Consider the following 21025-nt stretch of genomic DNA (forward strand, 5'->3'; position numbering starts at 1 on the left):
TAATGTTTTATCACTCAAAGCATTTATATCTTCTTTTATTCAGCTACAACAATATCTGAAATGAAGGGGATCCTTTGTCCATACTTCTGTGACACATGTGTGGAGTTTTTGTTCGAGGGTGTCCAGTATGAATGAAAGAGACATTTACATGTGTTAATAATGGCCAATCCATAAAAATAATACTTAAATAATTTTAAGTAGACATGTATGGTCCATGTGTACAGAAGTGAACTAATTAAGTTTTTTTTTTTTAATAGCAATAAATACTCTGATGTGCCAAGACATCAGAAAACCTTGGTTAAAAACCAAAAGTATTTACTGAACCGTGGGCTAACTGTATTGTTGCTTACTCTAAAATACTGTATAACAGGAACAGCACAAAGGTCTATGTGACTGAGTGCAGACCAGTAGTACTAATGTTTGGAAAATATTTAACATTAAATAAATTGTGCAATTATTATTTTGACATTAGCCATCAAGGAGCTTCAGGTATTTATGTAGCTGTCTAGGAATATATGAAGCCTCCCCCAACACAAAAAATAAATAAATAAATAAAAAATGGTGGTACTCAAACATATTTTTTCAAGGTTTGCAGGACTGCATAAGGCACTCATAACACTAGATAAAACATTTCTATATATAATACAGTTCATTTGTATTCTGACCACATGTGTTCTGTTCATTTATGGATCATTTGTTAAGATGTTTAAATGTGAATATTAAGATCCTGGTGAATGTAAACGGATAGAGGTAACAACTAATTGTTTTATTTGTTCATTTAACTGTTTTTAAAAGCATAGCCCAGTAGCTTGTACATGTAAGATACAAACATGTCATTTCATCTGTCTAAGTACAATGTTGTTGTTTTTCTCAATATTGCACTTCTCAAGAATCAGTGATACTACATTTCCATGCCCGTTCCTGATTTTATGCAGTACTGTATGAATGGGACTTTTATTTTGGTCTGGCGCTGTGACGTCATAAAGCGGCGCCGCGCTCCGTATCTGTTGTGATTCACCTCAAGAAAGGTTTGTGGTTTTAAGCTTTTAAACCGATGTAAACCGTTTCATGAATGTAAGCGTTTTTATAAGCTGTGTAAAATAAACTCATTCTTAAATGTAACGCTGTAATGCTGTATTTCGTGTTAGTAAAACAAAGCGTTATCGTTTAATAGTAGAGAATGTGCCTCTCATGTCGCTCCAGTGAATATCGTGAATCAGTAAACAACAATTCAAGTAACGTTACTGGAAATAAGTGATGAGAGAAACCGTTAAAAAAAAAAAAAAACTGCGAGTGAAATTTAACCAAATCATTCGTAAAAAGATTCAGTGATTCGAATCAGCGGAAAAATAGTGTGAACGCAACAAACACAAACGTGTGACGTCAACTTAATCATATAATAACAGTCTCAAAGATAACATGCTCTGTTTGTGGTTTCTGAATCTCATATAATGGAGAATATCAGTACAATTTAAATGAATTAAGACTGTTTAAAGGAATGAAATAAAAGAACTTTTCAGTAAACCATTTGTTCTTTCCTCTTGTAGAGTCATCTGAGATCCAGCTTATTGGCACATTGGTAAGAAATTGTTCATCTGCTACATTACACTGTCACCTCTAGAAGAGATTCACTGATCTTTTGTGATAAGCTTTGATTTTACTTAATTTAATAAAAACATGCTTAATTTGATTTGACTTTTCTTTTTACTAAATACATAGTAAAGTTAGGATTCTGATTAAAACAGACAAAAGATGACAGTCTCGCTTTACATTTGTATTCACTCACACCTGAAGGAAAAGAGATTAGTTTAGAATTGACCATCAGAAGAAAGATTAATGCCCTTTAAATTATAAAATGAATTTGTTTTGGTTTAGTGTATAAATATAAATGTGCAATCAAGGTAAGTGTCATCTTTTTTCTTTATTGGCTGTTGATGCTTCTGCCTCAGTTCTTTTTTTACTGGCCTCTTTGTTGCTGCTAATCAATACCTGAGTTTAATGTGAATGCAGTGGCCCTGATCTCTGTGATAATGAGTGCTATAGTTATGCTGATTGGATTAGAGTTGCTGAAAATCTGGGTAAATTCCTGTAACTGCTGTCATCCTTTATATTCTAAAGACGCCCTGAAAAACTACAGTGATTCAGTGCCTTAGTCAGTCTTGATGACCGCAGCGTGACACAGTACCATCTCAATCAAGAACCTGAGTTTCCCACAGCCGTAACTGGATATTATATATATATATATATATATATATATATATATATATATATATATATATATATATATATATATACAAGCTCACCGGCCACTTTATTAGGTACACCTGTTCAACTGCTTGCAAACACAAACTGCTAATCAGCCAATCACATGGCAGCAACTCAATGCATTTAGTAGGGCTGCACGATTATGACAAAAATCATAATTGTTGATTATTCCCTTTAAATTGTAATTGCGATTTATTAATTACGATTATCACAATTTACATTGAATGTTGTTTATACGATTGTTTGATGCAACTGCATGCCGTATTTTTATATGAAAATAAACAAGCTGAAAACACTAACTGAAAAACCTTTAGTGCATTTCTATAGTAATAAGCCTCAAATGTCAAATATACATTGGATTGGTTTCTTTAAAATATAAAAAAAAGTTGTAAAAATATGAATGGTATTATAATGTTATACTAAAACTAAAACAATGGAAAGACCCTTAAGATAACATGTAGAAAGAAAAAAACATGTCTTAAGTGTGCAGAATAACATAAGTGAACTTTGAACGATTAATTGCCGCTTTGAACGATTACGTAATTGTGGCATCCATAATTGTAATCGCGATTAGAAATTCGATTAATTGTGCAGCCCTAGCATTTAGGCATCTAGATGCGGTGAAGAGGACTTGCTGAAGTTCAAACTGAGCATCAGAATGAGGAAGAAAGGGGATTTAAGTGACTTTGAACATGGAGTGGTTGTTGGTGCCAGACGGGCTGGACTGAATGTTTCAAAAACTGCTGATCTACTGGGATTTTCACACACAACCATCTCTAGGGTTTACAGAGAATGGTCCAAAAAAGAGAAAATATCCAGTGAGCGGCAGTTGTGTGGACGAAAATGCCTTGTTGACGTCAGAGGAGAATGGGCAGACTGGTTGGAGATGATAGAAAGGCAACAGTAACTCAAATAACCACTCGTAACAACCAAGGTATGCAGAAAACCATCTCTGAATGCACAACACATTTAACCCTGAAGCAGATGGGCTACAGCAGCAGAAGACCACACCGGGTGCCGCTCCTGTCAGCTAAGAATGGGAAACGGAGGCTACATTTCGCACAAGCTCACCAAAATTGGACAACAGAAGATTTGAAAAACATTGCCTGTTCTGATGAGTCTCAGGGTGCTTTCACATCTCTAGTTCGGTTCATTTGGTCCGAACCAAGGGCAAACAATTATACATTGTAGCATTTTTCAGCTTTTTTGGTTCCTTTTCACACCACACTGATTGCTTTGGTCCGAACCAGTTGAAACGAACCAAAATGCAGTCACATGACAACATCCACATCACTCATTGGCCATGACGTATTTCCTAAACTGCTTTTCGATTGGTCAGAATTTACGTGCGGGAAAATTCCAACATAAGAGGAAAAGCCAGCAAACAACACGGAGACAACACAGCTATGGAGAGACGCCTGGGCGGCTGGTTTTGTCCCTGGCCATAATCTATTACATTGTTTGTATACACCACAATATGCAAACAATACATTTCTATAATGAAGTGCGGATGCGGCTTGAAAACAACGTTCTAATGCACTGCAAACGGCGGGCATCTCTCGTAACGTCAAGCGGAGGCGTGCATTAATCCATGAGCTACCATGCTAAAGTGCAAACGGTCAACAAACACTTCCTCATCCCATAATGCACAGCGCAGCTGACTACGGCAGCTGGTTTAGTCCAAAAATGATCAGTACTTTTTGCAGTTGGGTCTGTTCGAGGTTGGATCACGTTCTCACCACAAACGAACCGCTCCAGAGTTCGTTTGAAAGTGTACCGAGACCACCTCTTCAAGCAGGTCTCGGTACGCTTCTTTGGTCCGCCTTTGGTGCGCACCCGAGTGTGATTGCTGCTTTCACACCTGCCCAAACGAACCGCACCAAAGGGGGAAACAAACTCTGGTACGAATCAACCGAACTAAATGAGGCAGGTGTGAAAGCACCCTCAATTTCTGCTGCGACATTCAGATGGTAGGGTCAGAATTTGGCGTAAATAACATGAAAGCATGGATCCATCCTGCCTTGTCTCAACGGTTCAGGCTGGTGGTGGTGGTGTAATGGTGTGGGGGATATTTTCTTGGCACACTTTAGGCCCCTTAGTACCAATTGAGCATTGTTTAAACACCACAGTCTACCTGAGTATTGTTGCTGACCATGTCCATCCCTTTATAACTACAGTGAACCCATCTTCTGATGGCTACTAGCAGGATAATGCACCATGTCACAAAGCTCAAATCATCTCAGACTGGTTTCTTGAACATGACAATGAGTTCACTTTACTCCAGGGGTGTCAATCTCAATTCCTGGAGGGCCAGAGACCTGCAGAGTTTTGTTCCAACCCTGCTCCAGCACACATACTGTGTAGTTATCAAATAAGCCTGAAGTACTTGATTAGTTGGATCAGGTGTGTTTAATTTGGGTTGAAGCTAAACTTTGCATTTCAACATCCCAACATTAACTGACATATACACCCCTGCTTTACTCAAATGGCCTCAACAGTCACCAGATCTCAATCCAGTAGAGCAGCTTTGTGATGTATTGGAACGGGAGAACAAACACAAACGTGTAACAGCAACTTCGAGCCAATGGTAAATGTTTTCATGAAAGTGGAATCTAATAAATATAAGGCTACAAATAAGAAAATACCAAATATAAATCTTAATACAAATATCAAACTTTTATATAATTTGTGTTCTGAGTGCTAGTTTTTGTTGTTTTTGTCTTAATCGGGTCATTTCAGGCCATCACTGAAATTACCCGATTAAGACAACAATATTAAGACTGACTCCCTCACCAGTGTGCTGACTACTGGACTAGGGAGCTGATTGAGACACAACCACAGATTTAGTTTGGATTTATTTATTTTTTGTTCTCACCTCAACAGGACAAAGTGTCTAAACACAGAAAAACTCCTGGTGAAGCACGCGACACACAATTATAAAGATGGAGTTTATTAAAGAGGAGAGTGAAGAAGTGAAGATTAAAGAAACATTCAGAATTAAAGAAGAAGATACTGAGGAACAAACAGGTTGGTTTTCTTTCTCAAAGCTGAACTCACTCATTTGATCCTTATAGAAATGTCCAGCTGTACAGAAATAAATGATATTCTTGAAGAATGTCATGAGTGTTCTAATTAATTTTTTATATGACATGGAGTGGGTCGCCTCATGTGAACAGTAGGCTTTTTGATGTGCCATTTGATGTCCTATATTTAAAAATTAGACCATTTTTTATACCTCTGATTATGTTTACAATATAATGGCATAATATTGGTATCATTTAAATAACGTGTAATTATATAACTACGTATAATTTTATGCATTACCCACAATCACATGCCAAAATTCAGACCCCACACACACACACACATATATAACAAATTAAACCATGTTCAGGTTTGACTGTGTACAAACCTTGACAAAGAGTTTTTTTTTTTTTTTTTTGTTACAATACTGATTTTATAATCCCTACATATAAACAGGGATGGGCAACTTTGATAGTGATGAGGGCCAGCATTTTTTCTCCTTCATACCAAGGGGCCAGATTACTAATCCCCATCCACACACCTTTTATGCCGTCTTACTCAATTTCCTTTTTATTGAAGGAAATTAAAGTAATTAATGTGATGTTTTTTTTTTTTTTTTTTTTTTTTTTTTTTAATTGTCAACTATAAAACTTGTGCAGTTATATGAATTCAGAAGGGAATCTTTGTTATCAATTGACAACAGCAATACTACCCCAACAAACCAATGTAAACATCTCAATTGCATTGCCTATAAATTTGTACCAAACAAATGTACAGCGGTCTTATTTATTTTTTACTAGTGGCCTACAGAACATTCTCAAAACAACATAAGAGGACATTGTTAATTGGATAGTTCACCCAAAAAAGAAAATTAGCCCATTATTTACTCACCCTCAAGCCATCCTAGGCGTGTACGACTTCCTTCATTCAGATGAATCCAGTCGGAGTTATATTAAAAATTGTCTTTGATCTTCCAAGCTGTTTAATGGCAGTTAGCGGATGTTACAGTTCATCATTCCAAAAGAAGTGAAATAAAGTGCATCCATCCATAATAAAAAGTGCCTCACCCGGGTCCGGGGGGTGAACAAAGACCTCCTGTATCAAATTGATGCGTTTTTCCTGAGTGTACATTTATGCTTACACAAACACTGTAGAGGATTTTAATAAGATATACACTGTGTTCCAAATTATTATGCAAGTGATATATCAATAGGATTTCGGTACAATAAAGAGTCAGATTTTGTTAGTGTTGTTTTTCACATCTTTTTAGATAACTGGTATCAATCTCAGACAGATTTGTTCAATAGTTTGCCAAGTCTTCTTAGGTAAATGGAAACCCTACTTAAAGAGGTTGTTCCACATTATTAAGCAAGTCACGGTTCTCATGAAATATGGTGAGGAAGAAAGATCTTTCTGAAGATGAAAGTATGAAAAAATGCAATGTCTTGCAAAAGGCATCAAAACAAACAATATTTTGTGAAAAGCAAATAGAGATTATTGAACTGTCAAAAGATATGAGAGTGACTTAGAGCACACAAGATCTTGGTCAGATAAAGATTTATTAAGGAAAGTTTCAGTCAAACAAATGAACTGTATTGTAATGGCAGCTGTAAAAAAACACTGCTGAGCAGCAGAAGGTGTTTCTTCAGCAGAACACAAAATTATGATTTTTAGCTTCAGGCGTTGCAGTCTCTCAGCAGTACAGTGTTTTTCGTATTTTTCATCCTTTCCTATCAAAATGCTTGCTACAGATGCTAAAATGCAGAAAACCGAACCTGATCCTAATTTTATGACGGATCAAATTTTTGGATGCAGTGTGTAAAAGTGATTGTATCTGACAAAATGTGAGGTCATATTTATTTTTTGACATGCGAAAATTTCAGACTACTTTCAAAGTAAACAATTACTTTACAAAAATGCTTTAAAGCAATCATGTATTCTGCCGTATTACAGCTTTAATCAGGATAAAGCCGTATATTAAAAGCTAACATAAAGAGTAGCATGTACAGATAACAGTGTATCTAAAAGTATGAGATGACAACAACAAACAAAAAAACATACCATTCTGTGGATGCAGATCCGTCACTCACGGTGCACCTCAGTGGGCAAACAAAAGAAGTGAGAATTATGTTTAGCAAAATGTCCAGAATTTGGCTTTTGCTTTCTACAGTCGCCATTCAGTGTGTGAGTTTTTGCATTGCTTTGACCTTTCTCTTTAGGTTCCGCCTTCTTACATGCCATCATTGGTTAGTCGTGTATACAAACATTGGTCAAACTGCATCTCAAACATCTTAAATTTTTATTTGTCTTTTTTCATCTTAGACCTGATGGTGCTGAAAGAGGAGAGTCAAGAACTAAATGAAATGGAAGAGGAAAATCAATATAAGAATCAACACGATTTTATAACTGGAGAAAAATCTTTTAGTGGCTCACAGACTGAAATAACTTCAAGAAAAATGGATCAAAAGACAGGAAGGAGTAGTTCTTGTACCTGCCAACAGTGTGGAAAGTGTTTCAGTAACACAGGTTTTAAAAGACACATGAGAGTTCACACAGGAGAAAAGCCTTATGCCTGCCAACAGTGCGGAAAGTGTTTCAATCAAAAAGTAACTCTTAGAAACCACATTAGAATTCACACTGGAGAGAGGCCTTACGTATGTCCTCAGTGTGGAAAGAGTTTCACTCATCCTGCAAACCTTAGAGGCCACATGAGAGTTCACACTGGAGAGAAGCCTTATGCCTGCCAACACTGTGGAAAGTGTTTCAGTCAAAAAGAAACTCTTAAAAGACATATTAGAATTCACACTGGAGAGAGGCCTTATATTTGCCCTCAGTGTGGAAAGAGTTTCACTCATCCTGGAAACCTTGGAGGCCACATTAGTGTTCACACTGGACTGAAGCCTTATGCCTGCCAACAGTGTGGAAGAGGTTTCAACCGGAAAAGAAATCTTAACTCCCACATGACAATTCACGCTAGAGAGAGCCTTTTTACCTGCCAACAGTGTGGAATAAGTTTCACTCAGAAAGGAAGCTTTAACAGACACATGAGAATTCACAATGGAGAGCAGCCTTACACATGTGATCAGTGTGGTAAGAGTTTTGATCAACATGAAAACCTTGAGGTCCATATGAGAACTCACAGAGAAAAACCCTACACATGCTCTCAGTGTGGAAAGAGTTTCGGTCAAAAAAGACACTTTGAATGCCACATGAGGATTCATTCTGGAGAGCAACCCTACACATGCACTCAGTGCGGAAAGAGTTTCAATTATAAACAACACTTTGAAACCCACAAGAGAATTCACACTGGAGAGAAGCCTTTCACCTGCCAACAATGTGGAAAATGTTTCAACCGGAAAGCAAGCCTTAACAGACACATGAAAATTCACACTGGAGAGAAGCCGTTTATATGTGGTCACTGCGGAAAGAGTTTCAGACATAAAGCAGCCCTTAAGTACCACATGAGTTTTCACAGATGAGACAACTGTTCTAATGTCTTCAATGTGGAACTGTGGAACATTTCACAGGCAGGAAAGATCTTAGGAATCATGTAATAACACCAGAGAAAAGTCTTGACTGTGCCTCACTGTAGAAAGACTTGCAGAAACAATGAAACCTTTAGGTTCACAGAAGCACCCCTGATATAGTTCAAAATACTCGAGCATTGGATTTAGGCCTCGTTTGGTTGATTGGATCACAAATGTACTGTCTCAGTCTCTTTTGTCCACGTTTAACCACTCTGTCCACATTTTCTCAAGGGTGGGCAGGAAAATGCATGGGTGTTCCTTTGATCTTTTGATCAAATGGATCAAATATATTTACGCAATTTAAACATAAATGTGAAATGAGACAATGGAAAAAGATAAGGACAGCAGCAGCTTTTGTTTCTGCTGATAGCTGCAAAAACTAATAGCTGCAAAACCACACCAAATGCTGTGGATGCATGTTAGAAGTGAGGATTTGTGGAGAACATTGTGCTTGGTAGGGTTTTTTTTTTTATCTTCAAACCACACTTACAACTTCAGCTGACAAAGTTTGTATCCCATCTGGAAGATGCTTCCCATTATGTTTATACATTAGATCAGTGGGCGGAGAATAGGCCATCTTTTGTGGCTGTTTGAATACATTTGACTGTAAGTGTTTAAATCACAAAAGCAATTTAATCAAATGCCTTTTCTTGTTTGCATTAGGGATGCACCCAAGTATCGGCCGTTGATATTTATCGGCCGATTTTTGATTATTTTAAAGCCATCTGCATATCAGAAATAGCATGAAAAGGGCCTCATGGTTACTAATTAACTGCATGAAGACAACAAGTTGCATGTCTGTTGCATAATCCAACGTTTTTCTCTGGGAAAAATAATTAAATACTTGGCAAAATAAAATCTGTACAAAATATAGTTGTCAGACAGCATAGTACAGTCATATGGAATGTAATGCTGACGCATCCAATGAGTGAAACGCCCGCGCTCAGCTGTAAATGACAATGCACCGGCGTTAAAGTTTATCCGAGGAAATGTCATGGAGTGCCAAGCATTAGGCCTACATTTACGTGAACATGAATGGCAGGTAATATGCAGCTTTTTGTTTGAACACAAGGTCACATCATACACGGTAAATAGACGACAGAAAGCCATTTTCTTTATTTTGCAAAAGCTTTACAGTTTTGAAAGATGTTTTGCTTCTATCTGTATGACAAACCAGCGTTGGTATGACCATAAATTTATGGAGTAACAGTTGATAAATCAGTGCAGTGATCGCATCGGTGCCTCGAACATAACAATTTTTCGCTGATTTGACATCGCAGCCTGTTCATTATCAAAATAAAATACAGTTAAAGAAACACTGCTCAATTTAAATAAACCGTAGTACAGTCTGTGTCATTCAGCATAACCACCGCCTCACTGTGCTGTTATAGTCTGTATGTGAAGGATGGTGTTTTACTTCGATAATGCGAGTGAAGAACAAAGTATAATAATAAATAATAGGTTAGCATCCAGATACTTTGCAAACATGGAAACATTTGGATTCGTGCAAAATGATAGAGGTAGCCTTCAGTTTCGTTTTTAAACTAATTTGTTTTGGCTTGATGCTTATTTAGCCTAAATACAACTTTAGAGGATTTGTTGTAGAGAGAAGGGAACTAAAATAGCCTAAGTGTGTTTATAATTTTGCTGTTATTTACCATTATTTTAGCCTACATTATTTCTGAATGTAATAATAAAATGCAACATACAGCCTACTAATTTAGGGTGTTTTTTTTCCTCTCAAAATGCTTATAGAAGTAGTGTTTTTTTTTATCCATGATAAAACATTTTTAAATATCTTGAAAAAAAATTATTTAATGTTTTTATTACGTTGACAGTTTTTTTTTTCCTTTTGTTTAATACATTTGGTCTTTGGTAAATCTAGAAAAGATGATGCTGTATTGTCTATGACTAAGAGAGATCAATCAATACTTTTTTTTTGTTCTTTTTGAGTAAATTAAATGTTGTGTTTTAATAAAACATTATAATAATTATTGTTACTATTGGCAATAAAAAAGTAAAAAAAAAAAATAATAATAATAATAAAGTTATTAACCAGTATGTTTTCTACACAAATCACAGAGGAATGTAGGAACAGAAACATTCAAATACCGAGTTTGATACCAAGTCACCCAATCTTTTTTTTCTCGGTTTCAAGCCCTGCTTTATGCAATTGACCAATATTGGTATCGGAATCGGCCAATAGTTGTTCGTTAAAATCGGTATCGTATCGGCCAAAAAATCTCTAGTTTGCACCTGTATTTTGAGTTATTAATTTACGATCAGATCATATTAACCAAGTTTACACCTGGAATTGTGTAAATATGTGCTGCATGTTTTCCTTTCATTGACAAATTAAATGAGCTGATAAAATGGCATTTGTGAAAGCATCTAATCACCATGAATTTTTTTTTTTTTTTTTTTTATGAAGTAATTTAAATTTTACTAAACAACACTTGTTTAGTAAAATTGTGTGGGGTGCTTTTGTGCCTTGTTACCAGGTATAAAGTCAGGTAGATTCATAGAAGAAATTAATTGGCACGTGATGTTTTGAGAAAATCTGAAGTATTGTTGTCTAGTTTTTAGTCGAAGAAAGCCTTAAGTATTTTAGTGTAGTTTTAGTCAATGAAAACTTGACATTTTAGCAATAAGACTATTATTAATTAACCATACAGCAGTATTCATTTTGGCCGCCATTTTTATTTAGTCTTACTAATTTTATTAATTTTATTTAGTCTTACTTACAAATGTAAATTTAGTTATCATATTTAGACAAACTTGTACTGTTTTTGTTTATTCAATGAAGTGTATGAGCATTTTAGTCATTCTGTATAATGGTTAGACTGATTAAAAAAAAAAATCTCAAAACTACAATCTTAATGATTGTTCTCATTTGAGAAATTTACTTTTGTATTTCAGGTATTGCACTTTCTCCAGTAAGCACAAATCAATAGAATGTGGACACATACATGGTCTATTTTACTTCATCTTGTGCAGCGGTTCTTAGTTCCAGTCCTCGCGTCCCCCAGCTCTGCATATTTTGCGCGTCTCTCTGTTAAGACACCTGATTCAGATAATCAGCTCATTAGAAGTGAGCTCTGTGCATGAACTGTGTTCCCATTGACATGCTCCCTACACAGTGGTTATTGCTCCCTACTCCCTGAGCCGTTTGGTGCTTTTTTTCTTTAAATGCTAATGAGCTCTGCTCACCCCGCCCCTCTCTCCCGAGCTGTTCTTATGAAACTGTTTACTTTAGCCATGGAACTTACTAACTAGCACGTTATTAGAAAAGGCGATTTGCAAAGATTTGTAAAAAACCCTTACACTTATAGAGGTGAAGCTGGATCATGAATAATTCTCGTGAACAAATGTATTTAGGTAGATCGGTGGTCGCATTCCCTTCAAAAACAAATGTAATCCACTGCATCTTCAGCGGCTCAGATGGCGGGAGTAAATGAAGACTGCCATGTTCATTATTACATCCAACAACAAAACACCTCAGTCACTTAGGAGTCATTCTTGTCTACATCTGCTTTGGGGGTGAAACAATGGCAGACTGATGATAGCTCACTCAGGGCGGGTCTAAGGTAAGACAGCAGTGTCAATCAACAATCGTGGACACAGACAGGCATCTGAGAACGGCTTGATTTGAGAAAGGGGATATTATTTAAAGAGATTTAAAAAAAAAACACTGGGTAGATTTTTATCATTATAGGGTGGATGCGTACAAACACTGCCAACACACATTTATTCTCAAACAACATGTAAAAGTGAATTTTGTATCAGATGACCCCTTTAAGATTACGCTAACAGCCCTATAGGCCTACAGAACAGGGCATATGACAAACTAAAAAGGAAAAAATAAATAAATGACCTTTATAGTGGGTTCTAAGTGATCAAGAGATTAGGGTATTTCATTTACGCCCAATCCCATTTATACCCCTTAGCCCTTCCACTTGCCCCTCCGTTTCGTGCGTTCACGTGACGGGGTAGTGGAGTCTCGATTCTCTTTTGGTTGGAGGGGTAGGGGAAGGGCCAGACATGGCTGCCTGAGCAAACAAAAAGACACATAAATGTAAGCATTTTTAGCATTAATTTAGATTTTAACTAAAAGTAATAATTTGTTTTATGTTATATTCAATCATGAGTTCATATTAACAGTCATGTTACTCAAAGAAATGTTTGCAAAAATCACTAATATTTGCTAACGTCATATCATTATAGACTTCGCGATAGTACCACAACATATTTTCTTGTCTGATCAGGGCGATAACCACCGTAGACATTGAGGGGGGCTAGTCCCCCAAATAATTAGAAATCGCTAAACCCTTTTCTCAAATACTGAGAGAGAGAGATGGAAGTTGCGTGTATGCGCGTTTCTCTTTTTAGAGTGAGTTTACTTAAAAACAGCGATTTTACCCTCTCTTGCTGGAAAATATAATGTAGCGATTCAGTATTTAAACTGTATTTAATAAAAGTTGTGGGGCAGTGTTGACAAGTTTTTTTTTTCTTTTCTCCTGGATATGTGAGTTGTGCGATTTCTGATATGTGTGTGTCAGTAAGCAGTGCATTAATACAGAACGGTAATTAAAGGCTCTAATGCACACCAGTATATGTGTTTACACCACGAGCTAGGCGATGTATGACTAAATAATACATCATACCAAATTAAAAAAAATACATATATAAATAAATTCACACCTACAATTTGACACTCTGTTTCAAGGGTCAAGGGGAAAGAGGAGGTGGAGGGGTAGGGGAAGGGGTATAAAATAGAATTGGGATTGGGCCTTAAACTAGGGATGCACGATATTGGATTTTTGTCAATATTATTCAACTTTTTTTGGCCGATAGCCGATATCGATATATTTCCTTTTGTTTGGAAACAACACCAAGTCTCTCCTGTGCTGAAATAATAAGCAAATTATTAAAAAAATTGGTTAGTTTTTAACAAGAACTTATTTGTTAGAATTAAATAAACAATAATTAAGTTCTTTATAATGATGGTACATTGAAGCTTTGACAATAACAAAAAAAAAAAAAAAACATATCAACTGCTGCATTTTTTTGTCTCAGAAAAATGCAGTGATAACCTTAACAATTTCTTTTAGTTTAGTTTAGGGATGCACTATATTATCGGACCGATATTATTGAAATTGGCAAATCGGCTTAAAATGTAAATATCGGCAACGGCCCGGTATGAAAAATTATGCCGATATGTCTAGCTGATAAGAGGATTAACTCAACATGTGCTCAGGGTGTGCTAGGTTGATTAAAACGTGTTTTTGATGGTAAAAGCTGAAATGAGAACAATTTCAATAATAACCTGTGCTTTTTGTTTAACTCTTATTTAATAGATTTCATTCAATTGTCTTTGTGGTTGTCCTACAGTTGCACTAACAATTTTAACTACTCGACAGTTTTTCCTTTTCTTTCACTGGTGATAGTCCACATCAAGTAGTCATATTAAAACATATAACACACTTGACATGATTCTTATAAACCATCTCTAAAACATGATAACTCACACCTGAATGTTGTAACCTCCTAATAAGATGCACAAGAGGTAGTGTCGATTTTAATAAAGCAAAAAGGTGTCTAATTGCTGTTCACATGAATCCGATTCAATTAAACTTAAACTTTCCACACACTGTGTGCAAAGGGGTTGACATCTTGCCTGCTGTCTACTACACTGGGTAACTGAAAGCACTACAATTTATAAAACATTATAGCCTACAGTACATTATACACTACAATATGCATAGCATTACAACATACTGGATTATATAAAGTGAGCGTATTTCTTTTAATCAGATGTGTGTGATGTCTCTGTTGCTGGTCACAGGCTTTCAGTCTGACACAGAGACACTGAGGAGTTGAGGAACCTGAGGACACACATCAAATCTCTGTGGATCATCAGGATATGGCTGATCCTCATTTACCCATGTCACCTTTCTGTTGTCCTCTGAAAGAACGAGACGAGTATTTGCTGTGTTTGGATCCAGTGTCAGATCACAGGCATCTGAACAGAGAATAGAGAACATTTACACTAGAATACTAAAGATTTGTGTGAGTGTGTGTGTTTGTGTAGATGTACATTTGTGTAGTCCTGCTGTAATCCTGAACTCCCCTCCATGATCCACACTATAAAACACACATAGTGTCTCAATCTGCACATTTGATGCAATCAGTAACACACACACACACCCATTAGAATAAGTGCATAGGTACATTACAATAGGTGCAATAGGTAGATATTTGTGACTGTCCTCCTACAATAGGTCGTTTTTGAAAGCACCTTATTATGACCTATATTTACATTTTAAATTTAAGTGCCCTCTAGTGGGCATAAAAATAATGATAGTGTCGTGTTACATCAGTCATCATGAAATGAAGTATGACTGTCTTTACCATTCAAAAAGTGTGTTCATTTAATTGCAATGTGTGGACTTTTTACACAGTCCCATATCCGCCATTTGTCCTATTTCTATTTAGCAAAATTTATTTATTTATGCATTTGGAAGATGCATTGGAAAGTGGATTACAGTGCATATTCACTTTATGATCACGTGCCGTCCCTGGGATCGAACCCACAATTGCGTGATCACATGATTGCATGTTATTACAACCCAATGCTTTACTAATGAGCTACACGAAATTATGACGCAGATAAAAGGTTACAATGCATTAACATGAAAGTGTCCTGTTGATGATAGGGGCACAACTCTAGTGAACGCTCCTAAGGGGTCATATTTCAAGGAAGTAACAAATGACCTATTCAGGCGTATTGGTTGGAAGACATGTTGGATATTCTTTCCCCCATGCTAACCCTACCTTTAAACCTACCCATCACACAAAAATGTATGCATTTTTACATTTTCAAAACACATCATTCTGTATGATTTAAAAACTTGCTTTATCATGGGGCCCAAAAAAGTGCCTACAACCTCTACAAAAATGAATCATATTTTTATTATAGTAAAATAGTATATTCTATACCTCTACACTAACCCTACCCCGAAACCTGCTGAAAAAATAATGTAAACATGTTAAAACACCTGAATCCTAATGGAATATGACCCTAAATCACACTACAAGACAGAGTTGCCAGGTCTGTATAACAAAACCAGCCCAAGGGGAAGTTGTGGCCTAATGGTTAGAGAGGTTGACTCCTAACCCTAAGGTTGTGGGTTTGTGTCTCGGGCCAGCAATACCATGACTGAGGTGTCCTTGAGCAAGGCACTGAACCCCCAACTGCTCCCTGGGTGCCACAAGCATAAATGGCTGCCCACTGCTCCAGGTGTGTGTTCACGGTGTGTGTGTGTTCACTGCTGTGTGTGTGCACTTTGGATGGTTTAAATGCAGAGCATGAATTCTGAGTATGGGTCACCATACTTGGCTGTATGTCATGTCACAAACGCAAATCAGAAATAGCCCAAAACAAGGACAATGACCCTATCCAAATATCAAAACTAAATATATCACGTAACTTGACAGCCAGCTGCAATAACCCACTGTAAAACCCGTCTCCACACTGGCATGATGAGTCCCGTCTTCAACCAAATGGAACTGGATTAAAAATTTGGGCTGCACTCGTTTATTAGCCAGAAGAGAACTGGCCCCCCGACTGAGCCTGGTTTCTCCCAAGGATTTTTTTTTTTCCGTTCTGTCACCTGATGGAGTTTGGGTTCCTTAACACTGTCGCCTCTGGCTTGCTTAGTTGGGGACACCTATTCAACTACATTATTGATCTGACCTATGAAGAATGCGCAACACATCTCGCAGTTCAAAACACTTACGTTACATCCTACGTAATACCGTGCATCGCGGTTTGAACTGCGAGAACTGTTACACATTCTTCGTAAGTCGCGATCCACCGGAAGCTGGATGTTTAGCCAGTATAAATTTGAAAATAACTCTGATTGTATTCATCTGAAAGAATAAAGTCATATACACCTAGGATGGTAATTAAATTTTTTTGGGTGAACTATCCCTTTAATGCGACAGACAGCCTATATATTAAGACTGACTGTAATGCACAGATCCAATATAATGTTAGACATCAGATTTTTTTCTTCAAAAGTACATGTACACTTAAGACATAGCAGATTATGTTTGCCTGAACATGAAAATACTGTAATTCTGTGTGTATGTGTATCATGATCGCGCACCATCAGAGGAATCTTTGCGCTTTGGATGTCAGTCAAAGCGAGAAGCAAGCAGAGAAAAGGTACTCCTCTCAGAAAACGTACAAATAAAGATAATTGTAGGTGTTTAATTACAGTTTGGTACATTGGGATCGCTAGACGAATACTTAATGAACTAATTTTTGTGGAAATCTCAAATTTGACCAAAATCAACATCGTCTATATGTCGACAAAATTAGCCAGTGCACATTCCAAATAAACTAGAACTACTAATGCTCCTTAGTCTCAAACATGTTGTTACCAATCCAGTTGTAAGACCATTCCAATCTCCCCATGAAACCAAAGTTCAGGAACTCTCAGGAAACAGACAGAAATGTCTAAGTAGATATTTCCTGCTTGTACTCACACTTTTAAGTATATCTCGATCAAAAGTGTAAGGAAATATTTTAAATATGCTTGGCTTGTAGTTGTTGTTAACATTTTCATATAGTTGTACATACTGTCTTATACAGTAAACCTAATACAATAGATTTGTTTGAAAATACTGATTTAAAAAGAAAGCCGATATTTTCTGTTCATAGGTAACTACTACAGTTTGAATTAAATTAAAACCATAACTCTTTTCTCACCATTTACAATATTTTCTGTCAAGGGATGCTAGAGCTTGATAAAGACGGAGAAAGCCTGCAGTATTAGTATTGCCATATTAAAACCCCGGGACGCCTACGTTTACTTCACTATATTGCAGTTAAATCCTAATGTAATCATGACAAACTATATATCGTCGGAAAGGTCTAAGACTCCTGAATAGATATTTGGCCGCTGTTTTATTATAACAATTACACAATAACAGTAATAGAGTAATTTATGACAAGAGTGCACCTCAAAAAAAGCTACATCAAAACAGCAGCTGTAACCTTTGTCACAAAAAGTCGATACACTAACTTTCAATAATTCAAACTGTTTTTTTTTTTCACGCTGAAGGTTTATAATAAAACATCCATTCTAATATTTATCCAAAAATATGTATAAAATTATATTTACACACATAATATCTATCTGTATATTCATATTTCATATATGCTGTCTTGAATGACGATTATAATGTTGATTTTGTAATAAATTGGAATTTTTTTGCTTTATCCAATAGAAAACGTGTTTATGGTTGATTGCAAACACGTGCCAATCACGCTCAGCGGTCTGTTTGGAAAACCTGGTGAATGTTTGTAAATCTGCAGAGTAGAAAGCCAGGACACAGACTATACTGTCATTTTCACCTCACATTCACAAGATGCATCCACGATGGCCTAAAAGCCATTATACATTGTTAGAAGTTGTTGAGGAACTTTGCAAAAGTGAAGATGAACAAAATCATTCATCAAGTGATGATGAGCCAGACATGCTTCTGCCTGAAGAAACTTCTGATCCAGCCCTAGATCGGTGAGTTTATGCATATTTTTTCTTTTATACAACCTTTACCAGTTTTAGTGGTCTATGTGCAAATGTGCCATAATTATGTATGATGCATTGAATTATGCATTACATGTATTATTTTTATATTAGTTTTATACTATATTCAATTTGTAATATATTATTGCACATACAATATTAGTTTTATACTATATTCAGGTTGTACTACATTGTTGTATATTAGATTTATCCTATAGTTCATAGTTCAGTTCATACTATTTTGTTGCAATAGGTATACAGTTAATGAAGACGAGGACATACCTCAACCATCAACCTCTTCCGCACCTGCATCATCTACTTCAGCTGCACCTTTCAGTGGATTCAGAGATGAAGACAGAGGGAGAGACAGAATTATAAGGCAAAGTGAAGGGAGAGAAAGAGGAAGAGAAAATGGGAGGGGGAGAGGAAGAAGGAGAGAAAGAGGGCTAAGCAGAGGGAGAGACAGAGGAAGAGGGAGACAAACACCATCTGTTGGCATCTCCGCAAAATGGCACACCTCAGATGAACCAGACATTCTGTGACAGTGTTTCCACCAGCTAGATCTCCAGGGCCTCAGCTGATACCTATGGAGTCGTACAGTGCTCTAGAACTCTTTCAGCTGTATCTTTCACCCTCAGTATGCCAGACGATTATTCAGAATTCAAATGCTTATGCAGAACAAAATCAAGATGCTGCAAGAAAGCCATGGCAGAACATGTCCGTGAAGGATCTATACTCCCACCTGTCAGTAGTAATCTACATGGGTCTGGTAGAAGTTTCTGCTCTGTTTCAGTGTTTCAGTGATCCAAAAAAGAATGCTGAGAACATGAAAAAAGAAGGAACACCTGCCTATGATCGCCTTGGCAAACTGAAGCCAGTCTATGAGGAGATACGTGATGCCTGCAAGACCTTCTTCCATCCTCATCAGAACATTGCAGTAGACGAACGGACGGTGGCATCAAAGGCGAGGATTGGGCTAAAACAATACATGAAGGAGAAGCCAACAAAATGGGGGTACAAACTTTTTGTTTTAGCTGATTCCACATATGGCTACACACAGGATTTTTTTATCTGAGGCAAATCCCCTGTGGCACAAGCAGAACAAACTAAAGGACTCAGCTATGAATCAGTGATGGTGCTGGTGGATGGGAAAATCTTAGGAACAGGCTACAAGCTGTATGTGGACAATTTCTACACCAGCCCATCACTGTTCAGAGACCTTCTCCAGAAGGGCATCTGGGCCTGCGGGACAATTCACAGCAACCGGGTGGGCTTCCCACAAGCCACCGACAACAGACTGCCCAGAAATGCTCCACGTGGGAGTATGAGGTGGATACGCAATGACAAGCTACTGTTCGTTGAATGGAAGGACACCAGGGAGGTGCTCATGTGCTCCTCCTTCCATTCAGCAAATGGAGACCGCACAGTACAGAGGAGGATGAGGACGAGAAGTGGAGAATGGACGGAGCCGACTGTTCCTGTACCTGCTGCGGTGGCTGACTATAACAAGTGAGTTGAATTTATTCAGTGATGTTGTATAACAAATTGTGTAGATATGTTCACATTTTATTTACTTGGTTATGTTTGACTTTAGATTTGAAATATGTCCTATAATTTTCCACACAGGAACATGGGAGGAGTTGATCTCTCCGATGCCCTCATCAGCTATTACACTGTTCTCCGAAAGACCAGGAAGTGGTACTGTGCCCTATTCTACCACTTCATTGATACCGCTGTGGTGAATGCGTTCATCATTCATCAGCAGATGGCTCTAGCACGGAACCAGAAACCCAAAACACAAAGAGAGTTCCGTGAAGCCCTGGTTCTGGAGCTTGCTGATTGGAATGACCCTGCTCCTTCTGCCTCTACTGCTGCAGCTCAAATTACAGGAGGACCCTCGGGCAATGCATGCCACCGGCCCAAATACATCACCGAAATCTGTGATGATTCGAGGAGGAGATGCAGAGTGTGCCACCAAAAAACACTCATTATCTGCCAGGCATGCAATGCATACCTGTGTTTCCAGGCAACAAGAGACTGTTTCAACCCCTGGCATGACGAGCACAATTTGTAGTTTAGGACTGAGGGGTTGTGAAAAGTTGTACAAAGTTGTGAAAAGTTTGTAAATAGTTGAAAAGTTGTAAATAGTTGGAGAATGAATTTCTAATATTTTTGTTTTATTTTTTTCTTATTCATAAGTTCCATTTTTCATATGTATAGAAAAGTATAAACATATGTGAATAGTTTGTGGAAAAGTAAAAAACCTAGTCTCTGTATTTTGTGGTGTCAGATGTCAGTTCAAGTAACTAAGTTCCTTTAGGGCAGGGGTGCCCAACCCTGCTCCTGGCGATCGACTGTCCTGGATTGTTTAGCTTCAACCCTAATCAAACACACCTGCCTTTAATTTTTAAGTGAGCCTGAAGACCTTAATTAGTTGCTTCAGGTGTGTTTGATTAGGGTTGGAGCTGAACTTTGCAGGACAGTCGATCGCCAGGAGCAGGGTTGGGCACCCCTGCTTTAGGGTCACAAAACGAGCATCAGTGACTCCTAGTGGTGTTTTGTGTTGTAGCAGCAAAAAGTCCCACAGAAACCTAATTTTTTAGATATCAAGAT

The 21025-nt window shown here is 37.3% G+C and overlaps 2 protein-coding genes and 1 long non-coding RNA gene across 3 annotated transcripts; all 3 read left to right on the forward strand.

Moving 5' to 3' along the window:
* The first annotated feature begins 699 nt into the window (after positions 1-699).
* On the forward strand, positions 700-2234 carry LOC109055437. The gene is made up of 3 exons (XR_006154596.1): positions 700-1028; positions 1548-1579; positions 2119-2234. It is a non-coding gene; the product is annotated as an uncharacterized LOC109055437 (long non-coding RNA).
* A 2503-nt stretch (positions 2235-4737) lies between these two features.
* Positions 4738-8980, forward strand: LOC122137082 (gastrula zinc finger protein XlCGF26.1-like). Its single transcript, XM_042722510.1, has 2 exons — positions 4738-5292; positions 7612-8980. Exons 1-2 carry the CDS (start codon positions 5208-5210, stop codon positions 8766-8768), a joined length of 1242 nt encoding a protein of 413 aa, XP_042578444.1. The 5' UTR covers positions 4738-5207; the 3' UTR covers positions 8769-8980.
* A 9071-nt stretch (positions 8981-18051) lies between these two features.
* Positions 18052-20687, forward strand: LOC109082229 (piggyBac transposable element-derived protein 4-like). Its single transcript, XM_042722512.1, has 3 exons — positions 18052-18403; positions 18666-19921; positions 20039-20687. Exons 2-3 carry the CDS (start codon positions 19545-19547, stop codon positions 20484-20486), a joined length of 825 nt encoding a protein of 274 aa, XP_042578446.1. The 5' UTR covers positions 18052-18403; positions 18666-19544; the 3' UTR covers positions 20487-20687.
* Positions 20688-21025: the final 338 nt, after the last annotated feature.

The sequence above is a fragment of the Cyprinus carpio genome, chromosome B4, assembly GCF_018340385.1.
Source record: "Cyprinus carpio isolate SPL01 chromosome B4, ASM1834038v1, whole genome shotgun sequence".
Taxonomy (NCBI): domain Eukaryota; kingdom Metazoa; phylum Chordata; class Actinopteri; order Cypriniformes; family Cyprinidae; genus Cyprinus; species Cyprinus carpio.

Bases quoted from the DNA above. Each gene is read 5' to 3' on its own strand.
- LOC122137082 (XM_042722510.1), top strand. From the start codon at position 5,208: ATGGAGTTTATTAAAGAGGAGAGTGAAGAAGTGAAGATTAAAGAAACA. The intron at 5,293-7,611 runs GTTGGTTTTCTT...TTTTCATCTTAG, and splicing joins AGATACTGAGGAACAAACAG to ACCTGATGGTGCTGAAAGAG.
- LOC109082229 (XM_042722512.1), top strand. From the start codon at position 19,545: ATGGTGCTGGTGGATGGGAAAATCTTAGGAACAGGCTACAAGCTGTAT. The intron at 19,922-20,038 runs GTGAGTTGAATT...TTTTCCACACAG, and splicing joins GCGGTGGCTGACTATAACAA to GAACATGGGAGGAGTTGATC.